The sequence below is a fragment of the Andrographis paniculata genome, unplaced genomic scaffold (assembly GCF_009805555.1).
Source record: "Andrographis paniculata isolate CXL003 unplaced genomic scaffold, ASM980555v1 Contig77END, whole genome shotgun sequence".
In the NCBI taxonomy this organism is placed as follows: Eukaryota; Viridiplantae; Streptophyta; class Magnoliopsida; order Lamiales; family Acanthaceae; genus Andrographis; species Andrographis paniculata.
In genome coordinates, this window is record NW_026137614.1 from 4755257 (window position 1) to 4780284 (window position 25028).

At 32.9% G+C, this 25028-nt stretch overlaps 4 protein-coding genes across 7 annotated transcripts; 2 read left to right on the plus strand and 2 right to left on the minus strand.

Moving 5' to 3' along the window:
• The first annotated feature begins 683 nt into the window (after positions 1-683).
• Positions 684-2593, plus strand: LOC127239495 (pentatricopeptide repeat-containing protein At1g05750, chloroplastic). Its single transcript, XM_051257682.1, has one exon. It carries the CDS (start codon positions 947-949, stop codon positions 2498-2500), a length of 1554 nt encoding a protein of 517 aa, XP_051113639.1. The 5' UTR covers positions 684-946; the 3' UTR covers positions 2501-2593.
• A 748-nt stretch (positions 2594-3341) lies between these two features.
• Positions 3342-6517, minus strand: LOC127239497 (uncharacterized). 3 transcript variants are annotated; one of them, XM_051257686.1, is made up of 5 exons: positions 6385-6517; positions 6097-6243; positions 5384-5640; positions 4595-5046; positions 3342-3833 (listed from the first exon to the last, which is right to left on the minus strand). In XM_051257686.1, the coding sequence occupies exons 2-5, from the start codon at positions 6207-6209 to the stop codon at positions 3561-3563; spliced, it is 1095 nt and encodes a 364-aa protein (XP_051113643.1). In that variant the 5' UTR covers positions 6210-6243; positions 6385-6517; the 3' UTR covers positions 3342-3560. The 3 variants fall into 3 exon arrangements, with proteins under 3 accessions (XP_051113643.1, XP_051113645.1, XP_051113644.1); XM_051257688.1 differs by having other exon boundaries at positions 6370-6487; XM_051257687.1 differs by lacking the exon at positions 6385-6517 and having other exon boundaries at positions 6097-6327.
• Positions 6518-8898: 2381 nt separating this feature from the next.
• On the plus strand, positions 8899-10116 carry LOC127239498 (NDR1/HIN1-like protein 10). Its single transcript, XM_051257689.1, has one exon. The coding sequence runs from the start codon at positions 9186-9188 to the stop codon at positions 9933-9935; it is 750 nt and encodes a 249-aa protein (XP_051113646.1). The 5' UTR covers positions 8899-9185; the 3' UTR covers positions 9936-10116.
• A 1068-nt stretch (positions 10117-11184) lies between these two features.
• On the minus strand, positions 11185-15612 carry LOC127239496 (transcription factor LHW-like). 2 transcript variants are annotated; one of them, XM_051257684.1, is made up of 10 exons: positions 14649-15610; positions 14002-14160; positions 13833-13914; positions 13721-13762; positions 13520-13579; positions 12229-13416; positions 12044-12145; positions 11858-11968; positions 11649-11774; positions 11185-11566 (listed from the first exon to the last, which is right to left on the minus strand). In XM_051257684.1, the coding sequence occupies exons 1-10, from the start codon at positions 14741-14743 to the stop codon at positions 11423-11425; spliced, it is 2109 nt and encodes a 702-aa protein (XP_051113641.1). In that variant the 5' UTR covers positions 14744-15610; the 3' UTR covers positions 11185-11422. The 2 variants fall into 2 exon arrangements, with proteins under 2 accessions (XP_051113641.1, XP_051113640.1); XM_051257683.1 differs by having other exon boundaries at positions 11858-12145; positions 14649-15612.
• Between the last annotated feature and the right edge of the window lie 9416 nt (positions 15613-25028).

A 25028-nucleotide genomic window follows, 5' to 3' on the forward strand; every position in this document is an offset into this window, starting at 1 on the left:
TTAATTATATTTTTATGCGAAATAATTTGCCCGCCGTACTTTCTCTTGTACGGCTCCGGCTCGACCGGAGGATCGCGATGGTCGAAACGATTAACTTTCCGGACCGGAAATTCGCCAGATTTCTCGTCGGATGCTCGATTTTTCGTCGAATCAGCCCGCCGGAGTCGCCAGATTCGGCCGGGGAGTTTCGTTGCTTAAGAGGCAATTAGGATTGAAGAAATTCTCGTACTGCATGGTTTCGCATAAGTTCGATAACACTCACCGGAGAAGCTATTTGACGATGGATTCGGAGTCGGATTCCTGCCGAAAGATGGCGGAGTTGAAGAATCCGGCGGGGCGGGAAAGAGGGGACTATCAGAGTACTACTACTTCGAACTGAGGAAAATGACGGTCGGCGGCAAGAAAGTTGGCGTTCCGTATGGCGAATTGGCGGTGGCGGGTTTTGGCAGCGGCGTTTGGGCGGCGCGGTGAGGGGGTACGGCAGGGCCGGCGGGTTGGAGGCGGTGACGGGGCTGCGGCCGTGTTTTGATGTGACGGGGAATGAGACGGCGGTGATGGTGCCGGAATTGATACTGCATTTTAAGGGCGGGGCGGAGATGGCGCTGCCGCTGGAGAATTATTTCTTCGTGGCTGAGGACTACGGCGGGAGGTCGGTGGTGTGTTTGCCGGTTTATAATATAATATAAAAAAATTAAAAATAATTATTTAATTTGTATTTTTAAATAAAAAAATTATATGTAAAATTTACAAAACAACGGAACTTTAATTTTTATTTATCAATAACACCTAAGATAGGTTAGGTTTGAACCGGCGGTTTAGGGTAGCAGAATCGAAAAAGTCGGTTTCGGTTCGAACCGGGAATAGCCGGTTCGAATCCGGTTGGGAAAGTCTAAACTCTCTTCTCGCATCTCAAGTTCTCAACGGCACCTATCTGTAATTAGGAAGGATGAGTTCGCCGGGCTTTACCGCTGCCTCACCTACCCTACCCCAGCTTCCTTCGCTACCTCCCTTGCCGTCGCCGTCGCAGTCGCGTTTCCGGCCAACTCCGGCCAATTATAATCCTCCCGACGATCAAAACCCGGATTTCGCGCAAGAATCGAGTACTGCGTCGTGGACATCATCCATAGCACGACACTGCAAACACGGCCGTGTTTCCAAGGCCGTGTCGGAATTCACTCGAATGCGAGCGTCGGGGATTCAGCCAAATCACATCACGCTCGTCACTCTGTTCTCCGGCTGCGCCCACTTCCCGTCGCAGGGATTCCTCCTCGGCCGGGCGCTTCACGGCTATGCCCGGAAATTAGGTTTCGATTCCCGCAACGTCATGGTCGGAACCGCCGTAATCGACATGTACTCCAGGTTCGGACAATTGGGGATTTCCAGATTGAGCTTCGACCACATGGAGATCAGAAATAAAGTCACTTGGAACACTCTGATCAACGGCTACATCAGAAATGGCGAATTCGAGGAGGCACTCAACCTGTTCGACGAAATGCCTGAAAGAGATACCGTCACATGGACTGTCCTAATCGACGGCTTCGTGAAAAAGGGGAAATTCGAAGAGGCATTGGAGTGGTTTCGACGGATGCAGTCGTCGCAAACGTCTCCCGATTTCGTGACAATCATTGCAGCACTTTCGGCCGTCGCTAATTTGGGTGCATTCGGATTAGGCCTATGGCTGCATCGATTCGTTTCAAAGCAAAATTTCCGCGACAACATAAGGGTTAACAATTCGTTGATCGACATGTACTGCCGCTGCGGCTGCGTCAAGTTCGCTTGCGAAGTGTTCGACGAAATGCCTAAAAGAAGCTTAGTTTCGTGGAATTCGATCGTCGTAGGTTTAGCATGCAATGCACGCGCCGAGGAAGCATTGAGCTATTTTTACGCGATGAAAAGCGACCGGTTCGTTCCCGACGGTGTGACGTTCACGGGAGCTCTCACGGCGTGTAGCCACGCGGGGTTAGTCGACAAAGGAGTCGAAGTGTTTGAAACGATGACGCGGGTTTATAAAATTTCTCCGACGATCGAACATTACGGTTGTGTCGTGGATCTCTACGCCCGTGCCGGGAAATTGAAGGAGGCGATGACGGTCGTGGAAACAATGCCGATGAAGCCAAATGAAGTCGTCGTTGGATCCTTGTTGGCAGCATGTCGAGAATATGACGCCGCGGATGAGTTGGCGGAGAAGCTGATCGAACGGATCTTCGGGTTGGATCCGAGCGGGGATTTTTGTTATGTGTTGATGTCGAATATTTTTGCCGGGAAAGGCAAATGGCGTCGAGCGAGCAATGTGAGGAAGAAGATGAAGGATCTTGGGGTAAGGAAGAGGCCCGGGATTAGTTCGATTGAGGTCGATGGGACGATACACGAATTCATGGCCGGGGATCGGTCTCACGTCGAGGCGACGAGCGTACGTGCGATGGCCGAGCTTTTGTCGCTCGACGCGAGTAGATTTGATGATTCTTCGCTACATTTTTACGAACTTTGTGAATTTTATTAGCTTATAATTGGTAAAAACAGTGTCGTATCAAAATATTATTTAATTTTAAAAAAAATAAAGAAAGTGAAAACTAACTCAACGTTTGTTCAATTTGAAGTTTTATAATAAGATGGAAAACAAAAAATTCAATTTTCGATTTTTTCTTCAACATCCAACATAATTCTTTTAATTAAAATTGATTTGTAAAAAGAACAGATGCATACAATTTGGACGAATAGGGTGTAATTTTTTTATGTAAAATATTAGTACCTTGGTCCATTTAGGGTGTGTTTGTCTGGGGAATTGGATTTTAAATTCAATGTTCATCCTATTTTTTCTCTTAAAAAATATCAAATCAAACATCTATTTTTTAGTTTTTATATTATACTAAAAATCAATTGTACATTCAAAACATCACATCAACACCTATTTATATCACATCATACAACTATTCAAATTCAAAATTTTTACTATTCAAATCACAACATAAAATCCAAACCTCCAAACAAACACATCCTCAGAATATTTATATTTGTTTTTTATATATAAAAATATTTCTATTAGTGTCTTATGATACAGTACAATGATATTTGTATAAAAAAATAATATAAATATAAAAATATATTTAATATTAATTATAATGATGCAAAAGATAAATGTAAACTTATAAAGTGGATGGACGAAGGGAGTATATTCGAGTATCAGCTTTGGTAAAAAGATAAATAAATATTAAATTAGTATCTAAAATACAAAAAATATTACAAAAACAAAGGGAAACAACAAAGTTGAATTATTTTGAATGAAAGAAGATTTTCATATCCAATTTCAAAATAGTTGGACACAATTCTCACATAAGAACTTAAAAAAATAATGAATACATGCAATTCCAAATTCCCAAACAATTGTAATTTATTACATACAAATCATATGAATTTACACAACATAGAATGCTTTGTATTTACTTTTAAAAAAAAAAAAGAAAAAAAGAAAAATATATACTTTATATTTCTCCGACGGAAAATGACATAATAAATACCTTTCGAGCAGATAAAATCAATATATATATATATATATATATCGATTAATAATCGACAAGTCGAGGGTCGAGCCCCAACTGTTTCCTTACCTTCCCAACAAACAAATCCTTGGACTTGATCAAACCCGGGACGAGCCCGATCATCGTCGTCATCGGGAACTGCGCCACGGCGTCGTGTCTCCCTAGCGACACGATCACTTTTACCGAGCGCACCTTGTGTGTCGCCATCTTCTCCTCCTTTCCTCCGCTTATCAGTAACTTCAGATTTTTTGCTGCTATCATCGCGTGCTTTTGCGCCAAGTACCCTTGTTTATTTTCCTGCATTTTTTCGGCGCAGCTCAATACTGTTAGTGCACTCTCATTTATAAATAAATAAATAAATTATGCATATTCTAAGCTTTTAAGTGAATCGGTAATTTACATCATCTAATATGGTATCAGAGCCTAAGAGTGCATTCTAAGACTAAAGTTATGAACTATAAAAAAAAAAATAAGCTTAAACTTTACACGATCATTTCGACCAGTATGACGGAAGTTCATCACCTTTCCGTACAAACACATTTTTGCGCTAACTCGTTTAACGTTGTTACTCGTTTAATAATTTTGGGATCTTATTGCCATTTTGAGTGTGTGGTGTTGGGAGAACAAATCTTCTTGTGTTTATATAAGTAACTTTTTTTTACTATTTTAGTATGTCCCTTTGTAATAAATCTATATTCAGTCGTGAACAATGATGAGTGAGATATAAAACTATTGGCAAAATTGCTTATAAAGCTGTTATAGTTTGAAAATTTTGCATCATACTTCTCATGATTCAGAAACTGTACGAAACTCTCTTGAATTTTAAACAATATTGGACATAACCTCTTAAAAATTGCATAATGTTCATTCGTGTTTTAAAAAACATCGCACAAAATCTCCTAAATAAATATTTTGAGCAATATTTTTCAAAACACAAGAGACCCTCATACAATTTTTAAGTCACGAGGCAAAATCACAAGTGGATTATAAACAATTTTATTCCTACAACAAAAATGGCGTAGAAAAAGTTCAAAGACCGCCGAATTTAAAACACGCACCTTAACATCGGTGATGTCTCCGATGGCGAATACGTTATTGTGCCCTTTAACTCGGAGGTTCTCGTCAACCCTCAACCTTCCGGATCCATCGATACTATCCTTCAAAACCGTGTCCCGCAGCCAAGCCGAGGCGGGATGCGTACCCGTGCAAACGAAAACGATGTCGGCTTTAATAACTTCTCCCGACGAAGTTGTGTAAGTTCCGCTCTCGTCGGAGGCGTTGCTTAAGTCGATCGATTGTTGTAGTTTAACTTCAACTTTCTTCAATTTTAGCCATTCGAGAGTCTTGTGAGCCGCCTTTGGCCCTATAAACTCGAGTAGCCGCGGTCCCTCGTGGACGAGGATAACCTTTTTATCGGGAAAATCAACGGCAATTTCCGCGGATAGTTCGACTCCCGTTGGACCACCTCCGACGATCAAAATTGAATTCGCCGATCTTATGCGCTCATGCTCTGCGTAAGAAAATTAATTATAACGACGACGACTTCGTGAAACGTGTTAAAACGGAATCCAGAGCTTTGTCTTAAAATCAATTGGTAATAAAAAAGAGTTGTCAACTTTCAAGATATTTCATTCGTTCCAATTCAAAATACTATTTTTACTATTTTTGTTTATACTATTTCAAAATATTTATTTTCTATTTTAGAATAAATAATCATGCACTAATATCAAAATACTCCTAACTTTTACTTAAATTACAATCACTTAACATTGCTAAATGCAACAATTCTCGACTATTCCAACATTTTCCAAAATCTAAAAGAATCGAAATGTTCGATAGAACCATACCTGCCCGGTATTCCTTAAGCCTCTCGGATCGAGTTTTGGGGAACGGATCGTCATGACCGGTGGCAATGACGAGGTAATCGTATGTAATGAGACGGCCCTCTTCCGTCAAAACTTGAGAGTTAGAAATGTCGATGGCTTTTGACACGACAAGGCGGCCGTTGGTTAGATAATCCTTGTGATAAATGACCGATCGTTCGATGAACGATGGCTCAACCAATCCCCTCAAGCTCGCCCATGGAATCTCGTAATAATCCTTCCTGTCCAAAAAAAGTATCCATAACTGTACTATCTACCTAACATTATAAATACCCTTCAAATTTACAATATATTACACAAATGTCATTAGCGAAGTCAGAAACAAAACTTTCAACCAATTAGATCACAAACATAACTTTCATCGTAGTTAGAATGAAAAACAAAAAACAAGACTAATAGAAATTAATCAAAACCATAAATCAAATATATCAAAAACATCTCTAATTAATAATTTAGTGGATCAGAGTCATCAGACAACATCAAGAACTTAATTTACAGACACGTAAGAAGCCAAACAGAATCGATACCCACAAATATGTATATACATATATATATATATATATCAAAATATCTTTTTCTTTCTTTCCTTTTTCGATCAGAACCATATGGTAAGAAATGATCCAATTATTGCAAAATATACACAACAATCGAATTGATAAGGTTGAGATTTTGCTTACGGATCGATTAAGGTCACATCGGCATTGAACTGAAGAGACTTGGCAACAAGAGATCCGGCAACGCCGCCGCCGACCACCACCACTCTCTTCCACACGCCGCCGACCTCCGCCATACTCTCCGGCGAGAAATATGTCCTTAACACAGATCTAAAAAAGAAGTTTCTAAAGAATGTCAAATCCCTAACTCATTTACAGACTGGGAGAGAAGATGCAAAAAATGGCGAGCCGACAACAATATATGAAATGAAATAAAGAAACTGGTAAGAATCTTACAACAGAGGTTTTTACCTGGCCTTGATTGCTGGTAAGATTAGGGCTTTGATTTGATTGATTGAGATGTCAACGTGAAACCCTTGCTCAACCAAACCCAACTTGTTTCAGAACGACGACCCAGACATAGATAGGAATTGTCGACATTATGAACCAGTCAAGGGTGTGTTTGTTTATGTATTTTAAACTTTGGGTTTGGATTTTTTGAGAGTAAAAAATTTAATTTGAATCAATAATAGTTTCAATCAAATTCATTTTTTACATTTTTGGTCCTCTTCAAAAATAATTATTAAAATAAGTTCTATATAAAAAATAAATTATCAATTTTAATTCCACCGTTATAATTTCAACGGAATAGGCTGACATGGCGGTAACAAAAGCTGACGTGGCATCCGATTTGAATCGAACACGCCCGTGTGCCCAGAAATACGCCCATGTTATAAAATACAAAATTCAGCATATATAAACACGGCCGTGTTGTTTGAGACACACGCCCGTGTTTATTATCAATGCGATTAAAATCAAAACCCCTCTGGTCTGTGTGGATCTTTTTCTGTATCACAGAATTGATGATGATATCTGTATGTGCTCACCCAATCTATAGGATTTCCCTGGAATTTTTTACTAATTCAAAATTATATATACAAATCTATACATATACATACACGATTGATTGACCTGAAGGGCTTGAAGGCCGCAGTAAGCGAAAAGCTATTTAAGAAATTTGGAGATTTTTTAAACTTTTGTGAGAGAGGTTAAGAAATTTAGGGATTTTTTAAACTTCTGTGAAAGAAGTTTCTTTGGAAGAAGAGTGATTCCGAAGAGGCCGGTGATGAAGTACAAAACAGCAGCGACGGCGATGACACTTCAATTGAAGGTGAAAAGAGTGAATAAACAAAGTGTATGCATCGCGACGACGACGGCAATCGTCACCGCATTGAGGGAATTCCACTTGCGGCTGCGGCGGAGGAAGACATCCCGTCGCTGATTTACCGTGACGTTAGATAGCGGATTCCGGTCTCCGGAGTTTGAACCCTTTCCATCTGCTTCCGCAATCGACGGCGGCATGTGGTGAATTGGTGATTGCAATTTTTTTCAAGTAGAGGATTCCCTACGATTTTGCAGCGGATGCTTGGTGAATTGAAAGCCTGTGATTTTGTGTGATTGATTTTGTTCGGGGACTAGGGTTTTGGATTTAGGAAATACTTTGAGGTCACTGGCGGTAGCACCAAGAACATAGCCATTTCTGAATTTTTAAAATGGTGCTCGAATTGTTGTGCCATGGAAGGTGGACACACGGGCGTGTTTCTGGGCACACGACCGTGTTCGATTCAAATCCGATGCCACATCAGCTTTTGTTACCGCCACTTCAGTACTTTCCGTTGAAATTATAACTGTGAAATCAAAATTGATAATTTATTTTTTGTATGGGACTTATTTTGATAATTATTTTTGAACGGGATAAAAAATGTAAAAAATGAATTTGATTGGGACTATTATTGATTTTTGCTCTATTTTAAATTTAAAATAATTTATAGTATAATACTTCTTTCGGCAGACTCTAAGTGTCTCATTTACCATCATTATACTTAATATTAAAAATATTTTTATATTTGTATAATATTTTGCATAAATATCATTATAATAGTATTATAAAATACTAATAAAAAATATTTTTATCATTGTTTTAATTTATAATAAATTTTTATATAATAATTAATATTCAAATATCATGCAAAAACTACACAAAGTAAATAAGAATTTTAAGGCGGGTGAAGATAATATTTAAAAAAAAAAAAATCTTTTGACTTAATATTTTATTTTTTAAAAAAAAAATTAAATAAAAAAATTGATAAAATTAAAAAAAGAATGCAACTTTAAAGTTTACACGCGGGAAAGACCGACTACAAAAAAGTCAACGCAAAACATTAAGATTGTTGGAAAGGTCGTTGTCTTCAATGCTAAGGAATACGCGTTGAGATTAGAATCCTAAGATTTTAAGGTGCATTTGATGCTGAAAATGGAATTTAAGTAGAAAATAGGAATTATTATTTATTTGATAATATATAGTAGAATTTAATTGAGAATTATAAGAACATAACGATTTGACGAAACGTTCAAAAGAGGATAAAAGAGAATTTATTAGATGACCGAGGAAAACAAAAAATACCTAGTAAAAAAATATAATAAAATATTTTATGAATGAATGAAAAACTTTCTCGACATGTCAGTTCATTTAAGTAACGCTTCCGAAAAATCGATGTACAGTCTTCTCACAAATAATTTACTAGTCTAACTGTTTTGTTTTATAAACTATAAAAATTTAATTTAATTTAACAATTATCTTTGCAAAATTATTTAAAATTGATTATGTAATTTTGTAAAATGTCGAGCGTTAGTCGCTAGTTGAATCAAATTATGTCAAATGAAAAAAATATTATTTTATAATTTATATATAAAAATGATAATAATTATATATTAATATTTTGAAATTAAACTCCAAACATATTTTAATAATAATTCTACTAACGAGTAAACACAAAGAAAAGCCGGCTGCAGAGTCGTGTGTTGGCTGATCCGTTTGAAGAAATTGGGAATTGGGAATTGGGAATTGGGGATGACCTCAAAACCCTAATTTGGAATTAATTCTGCTGACAGGATCGGAGCTTTTTCCACGAGAATCTATGCCAGGAATTGCAACCATCCCGAATCCAATCTCCAACACCGGATTCATACTCTCCTTGATCCGATCATCGCGGTAAGTATTCAATCTGAATTGCTCAAGTTCCAGTGATTCTACTTGCTCGGAACGATCTCCCATGGCGGACACAGCTAGGCCCCCCGTCACAGGATATCCGGCGCCAAACCCTAACGGTTACGCCGCCAATCCGCCGCCGCCGCCTCCGGGGACCGCCTACCCGTACGTCGCGCAACCGTACTACGGCAACCAGAGCAATCCGTACTACCAGCCTGACCCCAACGCCGTCCGCCGCGCGACGTGGCTCCGCCGCGTCCTGGCGGTGGCAATCGGCCTAGTCGTCGTGTTCGGGACCGTCGTCTTCATCATGTGGCTGATTCTCCGGCCACAGCTCCCGGACTTCCGAGTCGACTCGTTCTCGCTCGCCAATTTCACGCTCGACAACAGCTCCGTCGTCTCCTTCGCCGCCGAGGTCCGCCTCACGGCGAGAAACCCTAACCGGAAGCTGTCCCTCTCATACGACCAGATCGAAGCCCTAATTTACTACAACTCCTGGTCGATTTCCGACACGGCTCTGCCCCCTTTCTCCCAGGGGACTAAGAACGACACTTCTCTGACGGCGAATTTCGCGGCGGTGGGGCGGTTCATAGACGATTCGGCGGTGGCCGGCGTCAACGCCGAGAGAAGAAACAATGGCAATGTAGGGTTCAATTTGAGGATGCGATCAAGAGTTAGGTTTAAGGCAAAGGCATGGAGGGCTAGAAGGAGGTATCTCGGCGTTTTCTGCGCCGATCTGATCGTCGGATTTCCGAGCAACGGCAGGCCTGGAAGGATGATCTCCGGCCCCCGGCAGTGCCGGGAAGGGATCTGACCTTACAGTTAATCTTTTAAGGCTTTAAACTGAGGTTTCTTTGCATCAAATTGTTTGATGATGTTGTGTGTAATTGATATATGTTCTGTTTATGTTTTGGCTAAGGTTTAATTTCAATGTACAGATTTATGTGCACTAGTTTCTGTTCAGGTTCTTGATTTGGAGTGTTGGTTTTATTGCATTTGGATTTGGTGTTCTTTTCGAAATGGCGAAAAACTGTCGGCTTTGGTTCGATTTATCTTTGTTTTCTTACATTATATGTCTCATTTGAAGTAAAGGGGGTGTGGCATTTCGGATATAGATCATACACAATGGGATTTCTTGCATCGATAATGTATAAAATTATTGGATATTTGATGTAATATTTTGTGAAAGAAAAATGCGTTTGATGTGATAAATAGTGTCAGAAAGTTTTAAAAACATCTGTATAAACAGAATCGGGTCGTGTTTGAAGATGGGGTACATGTTTGTTGTAAGAATTTTGTCGTTGTGTGTTCTTAAGCTGATGTGTTGCGACGTGGCGTAAAAGAATATTCGATAGAATGCTTATTTTAGATTTAATAATGCTCACGAGGCATAACATGTTCTTAGATGCGAAATCATCATTGAATAGCTTAGTTGTTTATATGCGCATTATGTACCTATAATGAATTCACCCCAACACCATGAAACCATGGGATTGAGATTTTTGCTAATTTTTTTTATTTGGTTTTATATATAAATTAATTGTATATAATCCACTGTCTCCCTTTCTCTTCAAATTAAGATCGTAAACTTTTAACTCTAAAATTATTTTAAATATGCTCTTGAAAAGAAATATATGCATTATTGATATGAATACTTTAATTGATTCACTTAAAACTCCAGTTAAATATGAGGTATCACATTAATGCATAGAAATCAAATGCAAATGGATACAAGCAGTTCTAACTTTTAGGTCAAACGATTATTCAGCATCCGACATATCAGAATTTGGGTGTGTTGAGACTCCCGATTATGAATATATAATTAATAACTGCATTTCCTTAACAATTTGTAGGATTCAGACACTAATTTCCATTAAATATTAGCTCGGATATTCTAACATCATGAACTACACTCGAACAAATAGGTTCCCTGTCCCTGTTTCTCGAACTTTCGTTCCTTCCATGCTGTTTCGAGAGTTCTCAGACTCTCCAAAATAACATTTTTCTCAAAACTTTCTTATCTCGACGAGGATCCAAAACGGTGACTTAGCACATAAACAAAAGATCGATGCGACGCAGATTACTGTAAGAAGCTGTACCGAAAAATCGACAGCAGATCAACGATTTACATTGCGATTCAATCCAAAACAATACGTCGTAACAGAAAAAGGCACGAACAAATGCGAGGGAATGCAGCACTACAAACACAAAATACAAAGTCGACTAGATTTCTACGAGACGTGTTAGTCACGGCGGGCTTGAACTTTGCTCGCTCTCAACGCGTCCGAACTAATCGTAATATCAAATCGGATCGGTAACACTCGAAGATATACCAGGCACGTAAAGTTGTTGAGACATTAGGGATTCGTCGCCCGACTTTGCGCTTTGCTCCAAGAGGTGAACCAACGACACGAAAACTTCCATCCTTGTGATGTCCCTATTCGCCTGCCACAAGAACTCGAGTTAGAAATCGTTATCGATCATAGTACGATTGCAAGAAATATCTAAATTTACGCAAAATCGTTACCTCTACGGTAAATCGAGACCAAATCTTGTCGTTCCGAGTCTCCATGATTCCCTTCAAAATCGTTAGCCCGAGCCCTCGAACTACATCGGCTATTTCTAGAAACAAACCGCTTTCCTCGCAAAGCATCTGCTCGAAAGCACGAACATCATATGATCTTGTAATAAAACGAAAGTTTTTTTAACTCGGAATTTGTCATACGATCGAATTACCTCGACGAGCATTTGGCGCGGCTGATTTAAATCCTCGACTCGGATAGGACAGACCATCGACTGCGCCCCGACTTCATACGCCCACGTAACTCCTCCATCCTTGCTCGTAACCTTATATTTAAAAAGACAACAATCATTAGATATCGGGTTTCTTATATATCGATCGAATGTTTTTTTATTACAAACCTCGGACTCTCCGGTCTGTTTCAGCTTGTCGGCGTGCTTCATTACGCTTTGCAAGAAAAGCATGTGTTTGATCGTGCGCTCGAGCAGCGAATCGATGCTGCACTGTTGACGAAAAATGCTCGAAAATTAGCCAAACGAATAAAAACAAGAAATCGCTATTTTGACGACGAAATGTTAACGCTCACCTTCGCGCCGTTCGGCACGATCTCCCTCAGCTCCTTCACACGGTCTTGAATCATTTGTCGATCCTTGGGTCGGGGTCTCGGGTTTTCTCCTGGCTTAAGCCTCTTACGACCCGGTTTGCTCGTTTCGTTTGACTTCTTCGTCGACTGGCACGAGGACACGCTGTTGTTCTGCTTTTCTTTCTCGATCCATGAACTTATTTGTGACCCGTAAATCGAACTGTCGATATTCGACGCTCCAGACTTCGCAAAATACTTCGGAACACCCAGAAGCTCACCGTTAACGACAGCCGAAGCGTCGGACTGGTCGTAGAAAGGAATCGAAGTATTGCCGCTCATGCTCGTCAATGTCGTCTTGCAAGAAAGACTATCTTCCATGCTCGGGTTTGCAGACGAGCAAACCCGAGCGACCATCGCGTCCAAGAGATTGTCGGTTTCGGATGAGAAAATCCCGCTCTCGGAATTCCCTCGATCAGCCGAACAAAATTCTAACGTTTTCTTCCCTGTTGAAATTCGGGTATCCCAACGACTAGTCTTCGATATATCGTCGTCGATAGATAAATGTTTTGATCGAGTCCTGAAGAGCTGGTTCTTGAAATCGGGTCCCAAAACATCGAACAGATCGTCTCCCCATCGAGGTTCGACATACGCATCGTTGCACTCGGAAAGAAACGAATCGGCTGCGAAGAGGTCAACGGAATTCGATATCGCTGCTTCCCGCTGCGTAAAGGTCGCATTTTTACGCTCGCTGGAATTCGGACGGATATTTCCATCGCCAATCGGTTTCGTATTGCTAATTGTACGATCGTTCAAACCGTAAGCCGAGCCGTAAAGAGAACCATTACGGATTTTCGTCGAGTTTTCCGAAGTTGACGTTATAACTTCAGCTTTCGCCATTCCATTCGTAAATCCCGAGTTCGCGAGCGCCGGAGCAACGTTGAATTCCTGAAATGCCGCGACATTTTTCTTTTGGATTTCTTCGACAAAGGGAAACGAAGTTTCGGCGTCGACTGCGACGCCCTGTCCTGCGTATCTGATGTAATCCGAACTTTCGAATAGGGGATTTTCGATCCGAACTTTTAAAGATTGTTCCTTTGCTGCATACTCCTCCGATGGAAAGACGCCGGCGAACAAATCCAGCTCGACTATCGACGACGCCACGTTGTTTACGAACCCCGAACTCTCCATGATCTTCGAAAAACAAACAATAAACAACAATGTTAACATCGCCGAATCAACAAAGAGGTAGTATTCGCATCGAGGAAAAACGAAAAAACGCCATCGAAATACTTACGGTCAAGAAAGATCCAAATTGAACAACACCATGAGGAAGAACCGGAATAACCGCGATCGTCTAGTCAGGGCAAAGAATAATCAAAATTAAACAAACATTGAAGAACAACAATAAACATACAAAGATCTACGACATTTTCAAAAATCTTGCGTTCACACATCGGATATACACACACGTTTATATATATATATAGATACATACCTTCATTCCAGCAGAGAATTGGCGGCGCAGCTCTTTTAGAACCTGGAACATTACAATCGTATAAACTGGTGTTTTAGTCGAATATACGACGCTGAAACTATTCGTATTATACCTCGGGTGGATGAGCTTCTTGGTTATAATTCTCGGAAAGGATCCATTGATGGCTTCCGGTGAAGGCGACTCGTCCGACTAGCCTGAGGGAAACATTAGGACATAAATTCAAGCATGTTTTGACAAACTTATTACACAACATATCGATCAAAAGTGGCGAAAACTTAAACCTTTCTCCCAAAATAACGACACGGCTATCCATCATCATGTTGTCCACCAGCAAATGCACATTGTCCCTTGCTCGGAAACAGCCATTTTCGACGACGGAAAACCATGGGAAATTCTCCGGCAAGGAGCGTTCGTAGTAACAGTCCTCCCAAATTAATAGCCTGCAAAAACAGAGCATGTATATCTTCAACATTGAATCGAATCTTTCGAAACTTAATGACAATAATTCGATAAGAAATCGATGAATCAAACAGGGGAAGTCCCTATAGATGCAGAGGACAATAACCTCAGGAACTGGAATTGAATATGAACATACAAAGAACTAACTACAAAGAGCTTTATTATATTCAAACAAAATCTTCTCTGAGATTCCCAAAGAGATGAAGGACAAAATCAAATCCAATTTTGCAGTGCTAGAGAATACACGATTAATCGACTTCAGTAACAAATAAATGGATCAAACAGTGCAGAATCCATAATTCAGACATAAAAAACACACACACACTGCTTATTTCCTGCAAATCAGCGCAAAATTCCAACAGTTGAGAAAGATTGATTGCAAGCAAATGGAGAAATATTTGTGTGTGTGTGTGTGTGTGAGAGAGAGAGAGAGAGAGAGTAAATTAGAGTAGGGTTAGGGTTTTCTTACTCGGGATTTTGGCAGCCAAATTTCCAGAAAACAGCATAAGACCATTGATTGACACCACAAAGGGTTTTCAAAGCCTCTTTCAATAAGTAACCCATTGACTGTGTGTTTGTGTGTGTGTGAAGATTTAGCAGAAGATTCGGCCCTAAAATGAGAGAGAGAGAGAGAGAGAAAGAGAGAGGGAAGAGATAGAGAGAGAGAAAGAGAGAGGATGAAGGGAGGGAAGGAAGGAGTATGCAATATGTTGTTATGTATGGAATTGATTATTCCTCAAACATAACTACGAATCCCTTTCCCTTTCGGAAATATTTTTTTTGAAAATGGGTGAAGGAAGAAGGCTAACTCCCTCTGCAGGAACCACGCCCAGCTTGTTTCGTCCTCAATCCGCCGCTCCTTTTCCTCTCCGGATCCAAATTCTCGGCTATCACTCGCTGCTGCTTGCAGTCCATTCTAGAGAGAGAAAGGGAAATGGAGGAGAGAGGGAAATAGAGGAGAGAAGTTGAAGGAAAGTTCGATTCGATTCGATTCGATCGGATCTACACTATTCCAGAAGCCTTGAGCTCGCAGTTAATCACGACGACGACAACTTTCTCCATTTCAATTGTGAAATTGGATTAGAGGAGAGCTTTAATCTGGTGCTAGCTGTTCTTCTTCTTCTTCTTCGAATGGGATTTGATTTGAAGAGTGTCTGTGTGTGTGTGTGTGTGGAGATAGAAATGATGAACTGGTTTGTGGGTGGTGCGCTTTTGCTTTTCGATTGGCGAAAGCGGAAGTGAAATTGGGGAGTTAGGGAAGATGATGGTGCAGCAGCAGCAGGGCAGGCTCAGACTTGCTAAAATGCGCGGTGATGATTAAACAATGAGAGGTAGGAGAAGATAGATGATGGATAGAAAACCTCAGTCCTCTTCTCTCTCAGGCCATGCCAGGCCTGCCCTTTCAGTGGAATTGCTAATCGATGGTGGGGGTGGGGGTAGGGGTAGGGTAGGGTGGGGTTTCTGTCGGCTTTTTTTCTTTGCTGCTTATCAACGAATTTCAGGGGTGACGGCCGTCGGAATGGTAGAGAGTCCGGGGGTTTTGACGCCGGATTGATCTGTACCGTTCGTTGTAGGGTGGGATTTTTCTGGCGTTTTGGTCCCGGTGTTTGTAGAGATTTTGAATTGTTGTAGTGGGAACAGAACAGGGGCTTTCTTGACGCCAAATTACGATGGTATCCTCTCTTTTGGGAAAATTACGTTATTAGCCTCGCTTCTGATTATGTATATATTACCCTAATATAAAATGGAGTATTTATTTATTTTTTGCTTTTTACATTTTTATTTAAGAATGATATTGAAAGCTAATTTAAGAATTTATTTGATGATATTTGGTTGGTTTATTTTGTATTTTTTAATGGAAGTGTTCATTTATGTTAATTATACGAAGAATTATTTTGAAATATAAAAAAAAGTATTCAACTGTTGATTATTTTTAATAAATAGAATATATATTATATCAATATGTTTATATATTATTTTTAAAATAATGTATATGGAGATTTGTATTACTAAAAAAAAATATTAAGTGAATAAATTCAATATTTCAGTTTTATTTTTTTTTTAGTTTTATTGTATTGTGCTGTGGTTTTTTACATAAAAATATATTATTTTTTTATAAAATATTATATTTAAATTAGAAATAAAAATAAAAAACATACATAATAAAAGATAAATGGTTAGAATAAATCTTAGACGGTTAAAAGATTCAGCAAGTATAAAATAAAATCACATAATTGGTATAAATACACTTTATTTGTTGAAATTAATTGTATATTATGCTATTTTTTATTATGATATGTGTTATACGTTCTATGTTAATATAATAGATATACTACTTCCGTAAATAAGCATTTATTTGCTTTTTACACGTAATTTTAGAAATATTAATATTATATTGAGATATAAGTAGGAATAAAGTAGAAATAACCAAAATAACCTTATTAGTATGTGTGATATAAAGGTAATGACATTTGTGTAATATATTGTAAGTTGTAAGGGTATTTGTAATGTTAGATAGATAGTACAGTTACTAAAAGAGGAAATGGATAATTTGTCATGGGACGGACTAAAATAAAAAAAATGAATACTTTATTATGAGACGGAGGGAGTATAACAAATAAGCAGACATGACATACTCTAATAAAGTACAATACAATCTATAGTTAATAATAATAATTTATATTCAAATATTTACCAAAAAAAAAAATAATATCTTAATTATGGGATTGAGATAGTATTATAATTTATACATTTAGGTGTGTTTGTTTGGGTATTTGAGTTTTGGATTTAAGTTTGGAATAGTAAAATTTTAACTTTTAATTGCTTATTTGATATGATATAAATAACTATTACTGTCATAATTGAATATAAAATTAATTTTTTAGTAATATAAATAGAAAATAAGTATTCCCTCTGTCCACCGTCTATCTATCAGTTTTACTTTTTTCACGTAGATTTTAGTATATTAGTATTATATTGATATGTGTTACAATTGATATACATAAAGACTATCATACCCCTTATCATTTATGGTATTAAGTGATGTTATTTGATGACATTTGTGTAATATTATATTACATAAAGGGTGGGGTAATTTTATATTTTAGTAGAATGTACATTTACTAAAAAAAAAAAGAAAAAGAAAATGAATACATTTGCGATAGACAGACTAAAATGACAAAATGGATAGATTGACGATGGACGGGGTAGTATTAAATTTGATATTTTAAGAGAAAATAAATTGGTAATTGGTAAAGAAACCTCTTTAAAAATCAAAACAAACACATACTACAAACTTCAAGCAAGCCCCCCTTTATATTTCATGTTATTACATCATTAAATTTAAAATAAGTAAATAAATAAATTTTAAAAAATGGATCTAGAATAGTGGAACTAATTTTACAAAGTCAACTTTCTTTCTTTTTATAAATTTAATTTATTTTTGGATTTCATTATGTATTTACACATCTAATATTGAGTTGGTGAGCAATTGACCATTTAATTAATAAAAAAAATTAAGTGTAGTTCAACAAATTCATGCATGTGTACACATTTTTGTGAAATCATAGAGAAATTATTTTATTAAATAAAAATTAATTAACAACTTTGAATTAAAATAAATTTATTTCACCAACACCCTAACAAAACTTCTATTGAAAAATTAATTCAATTTTACCAAATAAATAAACTAAAGTAAAATTGGTCAAATCAAATATGTTGAATCACCTATTTTAAATATGAACCTTTTTGTAACTATTCTTTTAATTAAATAACACAAATTTATTTCTAAATAAAATATAAGAAATGTAAGATTAAAAAAAATATATATATTTAAATATTTAAAAAATTATATCGCAATAAACTATATATAATATGAATATTATTTTATAAAAAATATTTTTTATATATATACTATGTACATAAAAAATATAGTATTTATTTATTTATAATTTATATAAATTAATTTTATAAATTTTTAAATATAAATATAAATATATAATTTTTTATGAGAAATATAGAATATTTTTATTTTTTTTAAGTAAATCATACATTATTTATGAAAAGAATCACTATTCATTGAAATGATATTTGGCCTTTTACGTAATATTTAAATTAAATCAAGATATTATTTGTTATTTCAAAATGAAATTAAAAACAAATAAATATACAAATCAATGTCAAATTTTAGTGTACTTGCTAATATATTGTGTAAAAACATACTCCTCCCGGTAAGTTTTTTATTTGATTTTTGTACACAGACGAAGGTAAATTAGTATTTTATAGATATATATTATAATAAAATAATATAATCTTTATTTCAATTTGATATTTAGTTGAAAGATTTTTATTTTTTTCCTAAAAAAAATTGAAAATATTGTTTTGGACAAACTAAAATAAAAAATAAAAAATTTACTTGTATACAAAGGGAGTAATTTATATTAATCATATATATATAAGTATTATACAATATTTTATTCCTTATATAATGGCATACATATTTAGTAATATTTTATTAAAATATACATTTAAAAACACTTTCATACATATTTTATTTATTTATAATCAACCATATTATTTCATATTATAAAAGTCATCCAAATATATCACATTTCTAAATTCTAAACAATTTGTTTTTTTAAAAAAAAAAAAAAAATCTAAAATACCAAATAATCTATTTCCCTATTTATATTTTTTTAAAAATAGTTTAATCAAAATATCACAAAGTTACATTTTTTTTAATTAATTATAAAATATATATAAAGACTGTTAATGATAAAGTAACCTAACGAGGCATGAAAAGATGGTGCACCCAGTTGGGTGCACATGACTTGGTGCACCTTTTAGAGTTATTATTATTTTTTATTGAAAAAAAATAAAATAAAATACTATTACAAAATAATGTTACAATAATATTTTTAATAATTTAAAAAGTTTATAAAGATGGTAAAATTAAGTGTTTTTTTTTTAATGTTTCTATGACTTTTCACTTATGCCTAGGAGGTTAATTAAATAATTAATTAACACTGAAATCCCAGTCAAAAAGTTGATTATAATTTATTCTTTAAAATAAAATGAAAATCTGTGTGATTTGATTTCTACAAGGAATTAAATAATAGCTATTATTTTATTAAATTAGATCCCATCAAAGTGAATTTTCACCCAATATGTTGGTATTTAGCAAGAATTTTAATCACCTATAAATTAAATTTATAAATATTATTGTGCTTAAAAATAAAATAAAAAATGTACACATTTGTAACACGATGTTAAATTAACTTAAGGTTGTCCCAATTTCAACTATTTTACAAACACTTAAATTAATCCATCTGTCCCATTAGTAGGGTAGTATTTATTTTTTTCACGTAAATTTTTTAATATTAATTTTATATTGGATTGTTAAAAAAAAGACAAAAATACCCTTATTGGTATGGTGTAATATAAAAGTAATGATATTTGTGAAATATATTGTAATTTGAAAGAATATTTATTATGTTAGGTAAGTAGTGTAATTACTAAATTAAAAAATTGCAACCTTGTTTTGAAACGGACGAAAAATAGAAAATGGTAACCTTTCTGGGACGGTTGAATAATAAAATTATTTTGATGTAATGGATTTCTTGAGCATCTCTATCATTAACATGTTTTAATAAATAATATTTCCTCCGTCTCATAATAAAGTATATATTTTTCTATTTTAGTCTGTTCCATAACAAAGTATTCATTTTTTTTAAGTAACTGTGCTATATACTTAACATTACAAATACCCTTACAACTTACAATATATTACACAAAAGTTACTACTTTTATATCACACATACTAATAAGGTTAACTAAGTGCAAAAAGCAAAATAAATATTTAATTATGAGACAGAGGGAGTACTAATTTCAATTTGAAATTACAAAAAAAATTTAAATTTTTGCATATTTATTAAATTTTATATTCCATTATCTAAATGATGGCCTTAAATCATACACTAAATTTTGCAACGAACAAATAAAATCATATTTACTTCTATATACAAAATCACCGTACTATTTTGTATTTATATACTTCATTCGCTCAAATACAATAGTCTTGTTTACCATTTTTATCCGTCTCAAAACAATAGTTTTATTTTCATAAATAACCATATCACCATAAAACTACTTCTACTTTTTCATTTTTATTACACAGTTGTCACTATTTTTTACACTATTACACTCGTAAAGACAAAAAAGTCTTGTATCCATATTTTTTACCCAATCTCGTGACCAACCCAATTAAGACTGTATTTATGGGAGGGAGGGAGTAGAATTTACAATAATTTGTGTTTGTGTAATGTGGATTTTAAATATATATATATATATAATTAATATTATATCTTTTGACAAAAAAATAAAATAAAATAATAAAATCAAATCAAACAATTCTTAATCATGATTGGATTCACACCACTTAATTTAATTAAGCTTTGTTCCTATGACTTTTTAAGGTATCCATTAAAGTACTAATTAATTAATTCTAAGTGGACAAAATAAATTAATAAATAAATAGAGAAAATTAGAAGTGAATTTCAAAAGGGAAAGATTCGACGTCGGAAATTTACACAGTTTGTTTGTAGTTTTTGGATCAAAACTTTATTATTTATTATATTAAATCAAAATAAGTAGTTTTCATTATTTGTACTATATAAAAAAAAATAATTTTACAATAAAAATATAATGATCAATAATTATTTTTATTCAAATTTTATCTATTCTTTTTATAAAAAGTAAATACTTAGTAAAATTATTTTAACCTAATTTTTAATAAATAAATAAATATTCTACAAATATTTTTATTTTACCGTCATATTATTATTTTTATATTAAAAAATAAAATAAAATATTTTTACACTATTTTAACTACTTATTATAATTATAATATTATTATTTTTTAAATAATATACTAAAATAAATAATTATTATATTTAAAAATAGATGGAGAAAGTAATAAAAACTTAAAATATAAATGTAAACAAACCTTATTTATTTGATTAGGACACGTGACAAATAAATGGATCGATAAATGGATAAGCCACAAACAGACATAGGGCTTGACAATCTTGACGTTCATTATTTCGTATCTCCCAAATTTAATTTTAATTTTAATTTATTATTATTTTATTTATTATTTTTTTAAAAAAAATTTTCTCAGGATTTAATTTGATCTTGCCAATCCAATAATTCAATTCGTCAATCATGTGTCCTTTTAAGATTTTATTTATTTTCGTCCGAAAAAATCGTTGAGAAATTATATTTTTGAGTTTTAAAAAAATTGAAAATAATAAAAAAGATTATGTATAATATACTTCATTCGTCCCATAATTATAGTTTTGGTTGTATTTGATACAAAATTAAAAAATATTGATATTATATTTGTAATGAGTAAAAAAACGAATAAAAAACTTTTTTGCCCTTGTGAATGTATTATTATAAAAAGTAGTGGAAATTGTATAATAATAAATAAAAAGTAAGGATAATTTTACAGTGGTATGATTATTTATAAAAATAAGACTATTGTTTTAAGACGGACAAAAATGGTAAATAGGACTATTGTATTGGGACGGAGGAAAAAGTAATATTTATTTAGAGAATAAATATGCTCGATGTGATATTTTTTATAAAAATTATTATAAAATTTTACCAAAAATTTTAAAAATAAATATTCTATCAGTCCAAATAAAAAGTAATTATTTTTTTTAGTAATTATAAATCTTAAAAAAAAAAAAAAAAAAAACTCCTATAATTATTTTTACACTTAAAAAACAAAAATAAAATAAGAGAGTTTTTGAGAAAAAAAAAAAAAAACAAACTGATAAATAGTGGAAGACCGAACCTAAAAAACAGTCTCAAATTTTGATTTGGATTTGTGGCTATTGGATTTACCAATCAGCTGCCATTTGTTTATTCTTTAAACACGACTTATTTATTTATTTTATATCTCTCTGTCCGTAAACTAACGTCCTACTTTCCTATTTGAAATGTCTAACAATTATAATTATTTTTTTATTTTTATACACAAAATTTACTCTTTTACCCTTACTTTATTTACCCTTTCATCAAAATTAAGGATAAATTTGTCATTTTATAATAAAAATCCTAATTGCCTAAAAATACGTGTAAATATCAAATAGAATTTTAGAAAATTGACAGAGGAAGTAGTATTTCAATAATTTAAAAATAAAGATAAATAAGGGGAAAATTTTTTTCCTCGTGTAAATTATAATAATCAAGTTTGATCTAACTGAACTTTTTTATCAATTTCGATCTCATTCGAACTAAAACTAATCAAAATTTCATCATGCCCAAAACATGACCATATTGAATAATTTAAAAAGATGATTAAAGTTTACAGACAATCAATACAATTAAAGTAATTTTAAATTAAAATTAATTAATTTAATATAAGAAAAATATTTTTATATATTAATATAAGAAAAATATCCTTGTTATTATTTTTTATTTACCTCTATATTTTAATTATTCACCATATTTATACATAAAAAATAGTAAAAAAAAAAAAACTCATTTACCATAAACTATTTGCTTTAGAATTTTTTTTTTTTTTTTTGTAATTTTTTTTTTCACATAAATTGTATTGTTCGAATATATTATTCAAGAATATCATCATCAAATATTTTATTTTTTACAATATTAGTAATTCACATATAAATTATATTCCTTCATCCGTGCAAACGTGTGTTCATTTGACACGAGTTTTAATAAAAGTGAATAATAATTGTTACTTTTTTTTATAGTAAAAAAAAAAGTACAAAAGTGTAATAATTTTTTACTTAAAAAAGAAACATAAATATTTTTTTTATGACAACCTAAAAAGAAAAGTGAACATAGATTTGAATGACGGAGGGAGTATGAACTTTTAGTTAATCATTTAACAAGACAATCTTGTTTAGTTGTCCTAATCATGAATTTTTTTTGATAAAGATGTCACAAAGAATTGGTTGAGATTTATGCATACACAAAATAATCAAAGTGTGTTTTTGACAAATTTGAGACTAAACTTTGTTCAATGATAATGAGACATTGTGATCTATGTCTTTGACATATAACATATTTTCCTTTTACACTTTACTACCACTTCATTTTATTATTACATTAGTCTGTCTTAAAGTACTCGATTTATTTCTTCACAGAGCTTAATAAATTTATATTTTAATAGCAGTTGGTGATACTTTTTGTATGTAAAGATAGTTTTTATTTATTTATTTATTTATTTATTATTGATGTACTCTCTTTCTCCCAAAAGTAAGCATTATTTGCTTTTTGCACGTAATTTTAGAAATATTAGATGGGATATAGTAGGAATATAGTAAAAATGACTAAAATAACCTTATTAGTATGCGTAATGTAAAAGTAATGATATTTGTGTAATATATTGTAAGTTGTAAGGGTATTTGTAATGTTAGGTAGATAGTATAGTTACTAAAAAAAGAAATTGATATTTTGTTATGGGACGGACTAAAATAAAAAAATAAATATTTTGTTATGGGACGAATGGAATATAAATTAATATAATAGTGTTAGCGTAATTATGTCTAAAATTTGAAGGTATTATAACATGTGGGTGGTTTTTGTCATTGTTACGTGTTCATTTATAATTTATTTATTATTATTATTATTTTTTAAAAAAGATCATTATTGAATCTAATTATGTTATTAGCTTTTTTGAAAGAAAAATATGGTTAATTAATTTTAAAAAATAAAAAATAAAAACACAAGTGAACATACCTAATAATATCTTATATTTCTATGTCCACTTTTTTTAGGGTCCTTTTTGTAATGGAAAATGTTGGTTAGTAAGGTGACATAGTTGATTGCTCAATACTTTTTTATATCTTATTATTATTATTATTATTATTATTATTATTATTATTATTAAAATTTATTTTAAAAAATGCATTAATCTTTACATATAGTTATGATCGTTTGAAATTGATCATTATAATTTGTTAAGTGTAAGTGGATCAATAGCAAAGAATAATATATATAAATCTGGACATTCTAATAGAATCAACACCAAGTATGATTATATTCATTTTGAGTTTCTTTTATATATATATACATATATATAATTTTGTTTTTTAATATATATTATATTTAATTTCAGTTAAAACATACTTTCTCTGTTTTATTTTAGTTGTCCAGATTTTTGTAGATATAAAAATAGTAATAAGTAAATAATTAAAAATTTATTAGTTAAAATAATTAATTAACTTAATTAAAATAAATAACTTATAAATTATAAAATTTAAAATACAATTTAAATATATAATTACTTTTTTTTAAAAAAAAAGATAAATTATATAGACAAATAAAAATAAAAAATAAAAACAAATTATTTGAGAGAGATGAAATAAAAAAAATAAAAATATTTATATAAAAATAAAAAGAACACACCATTTTTTATAAGTGGAATTTTTGGGCCACTTTGATTTTATTTATTTATTTATTTATATTGTGTTGAATTAACGTGGTCTTATTTTAAGGTCTGATTTTACAATCATAACTGTTTTAATTTGAATATCTTTATAATTTGTATATATGTATATATATATTTGATATTGTGAAAATTTAGTGTGTTACTGTTCAAGTGGGCGCCAATTCAAATTCCAATTAAACTTAATAGTCTGTAAACTATGTCCGATGAGGCAAGTTGCGCTAACTCTGTCTATATAATAAAGAAGTTGTAATTGTAGTATATTGAAATTTTGTTTTAAATTAATAAAAAATTATACTTTGTGCAATTTTTTAATAAAATATTAATTATATTAGCTTAAATAAATATAATTAACTTTTAATTTTGTAC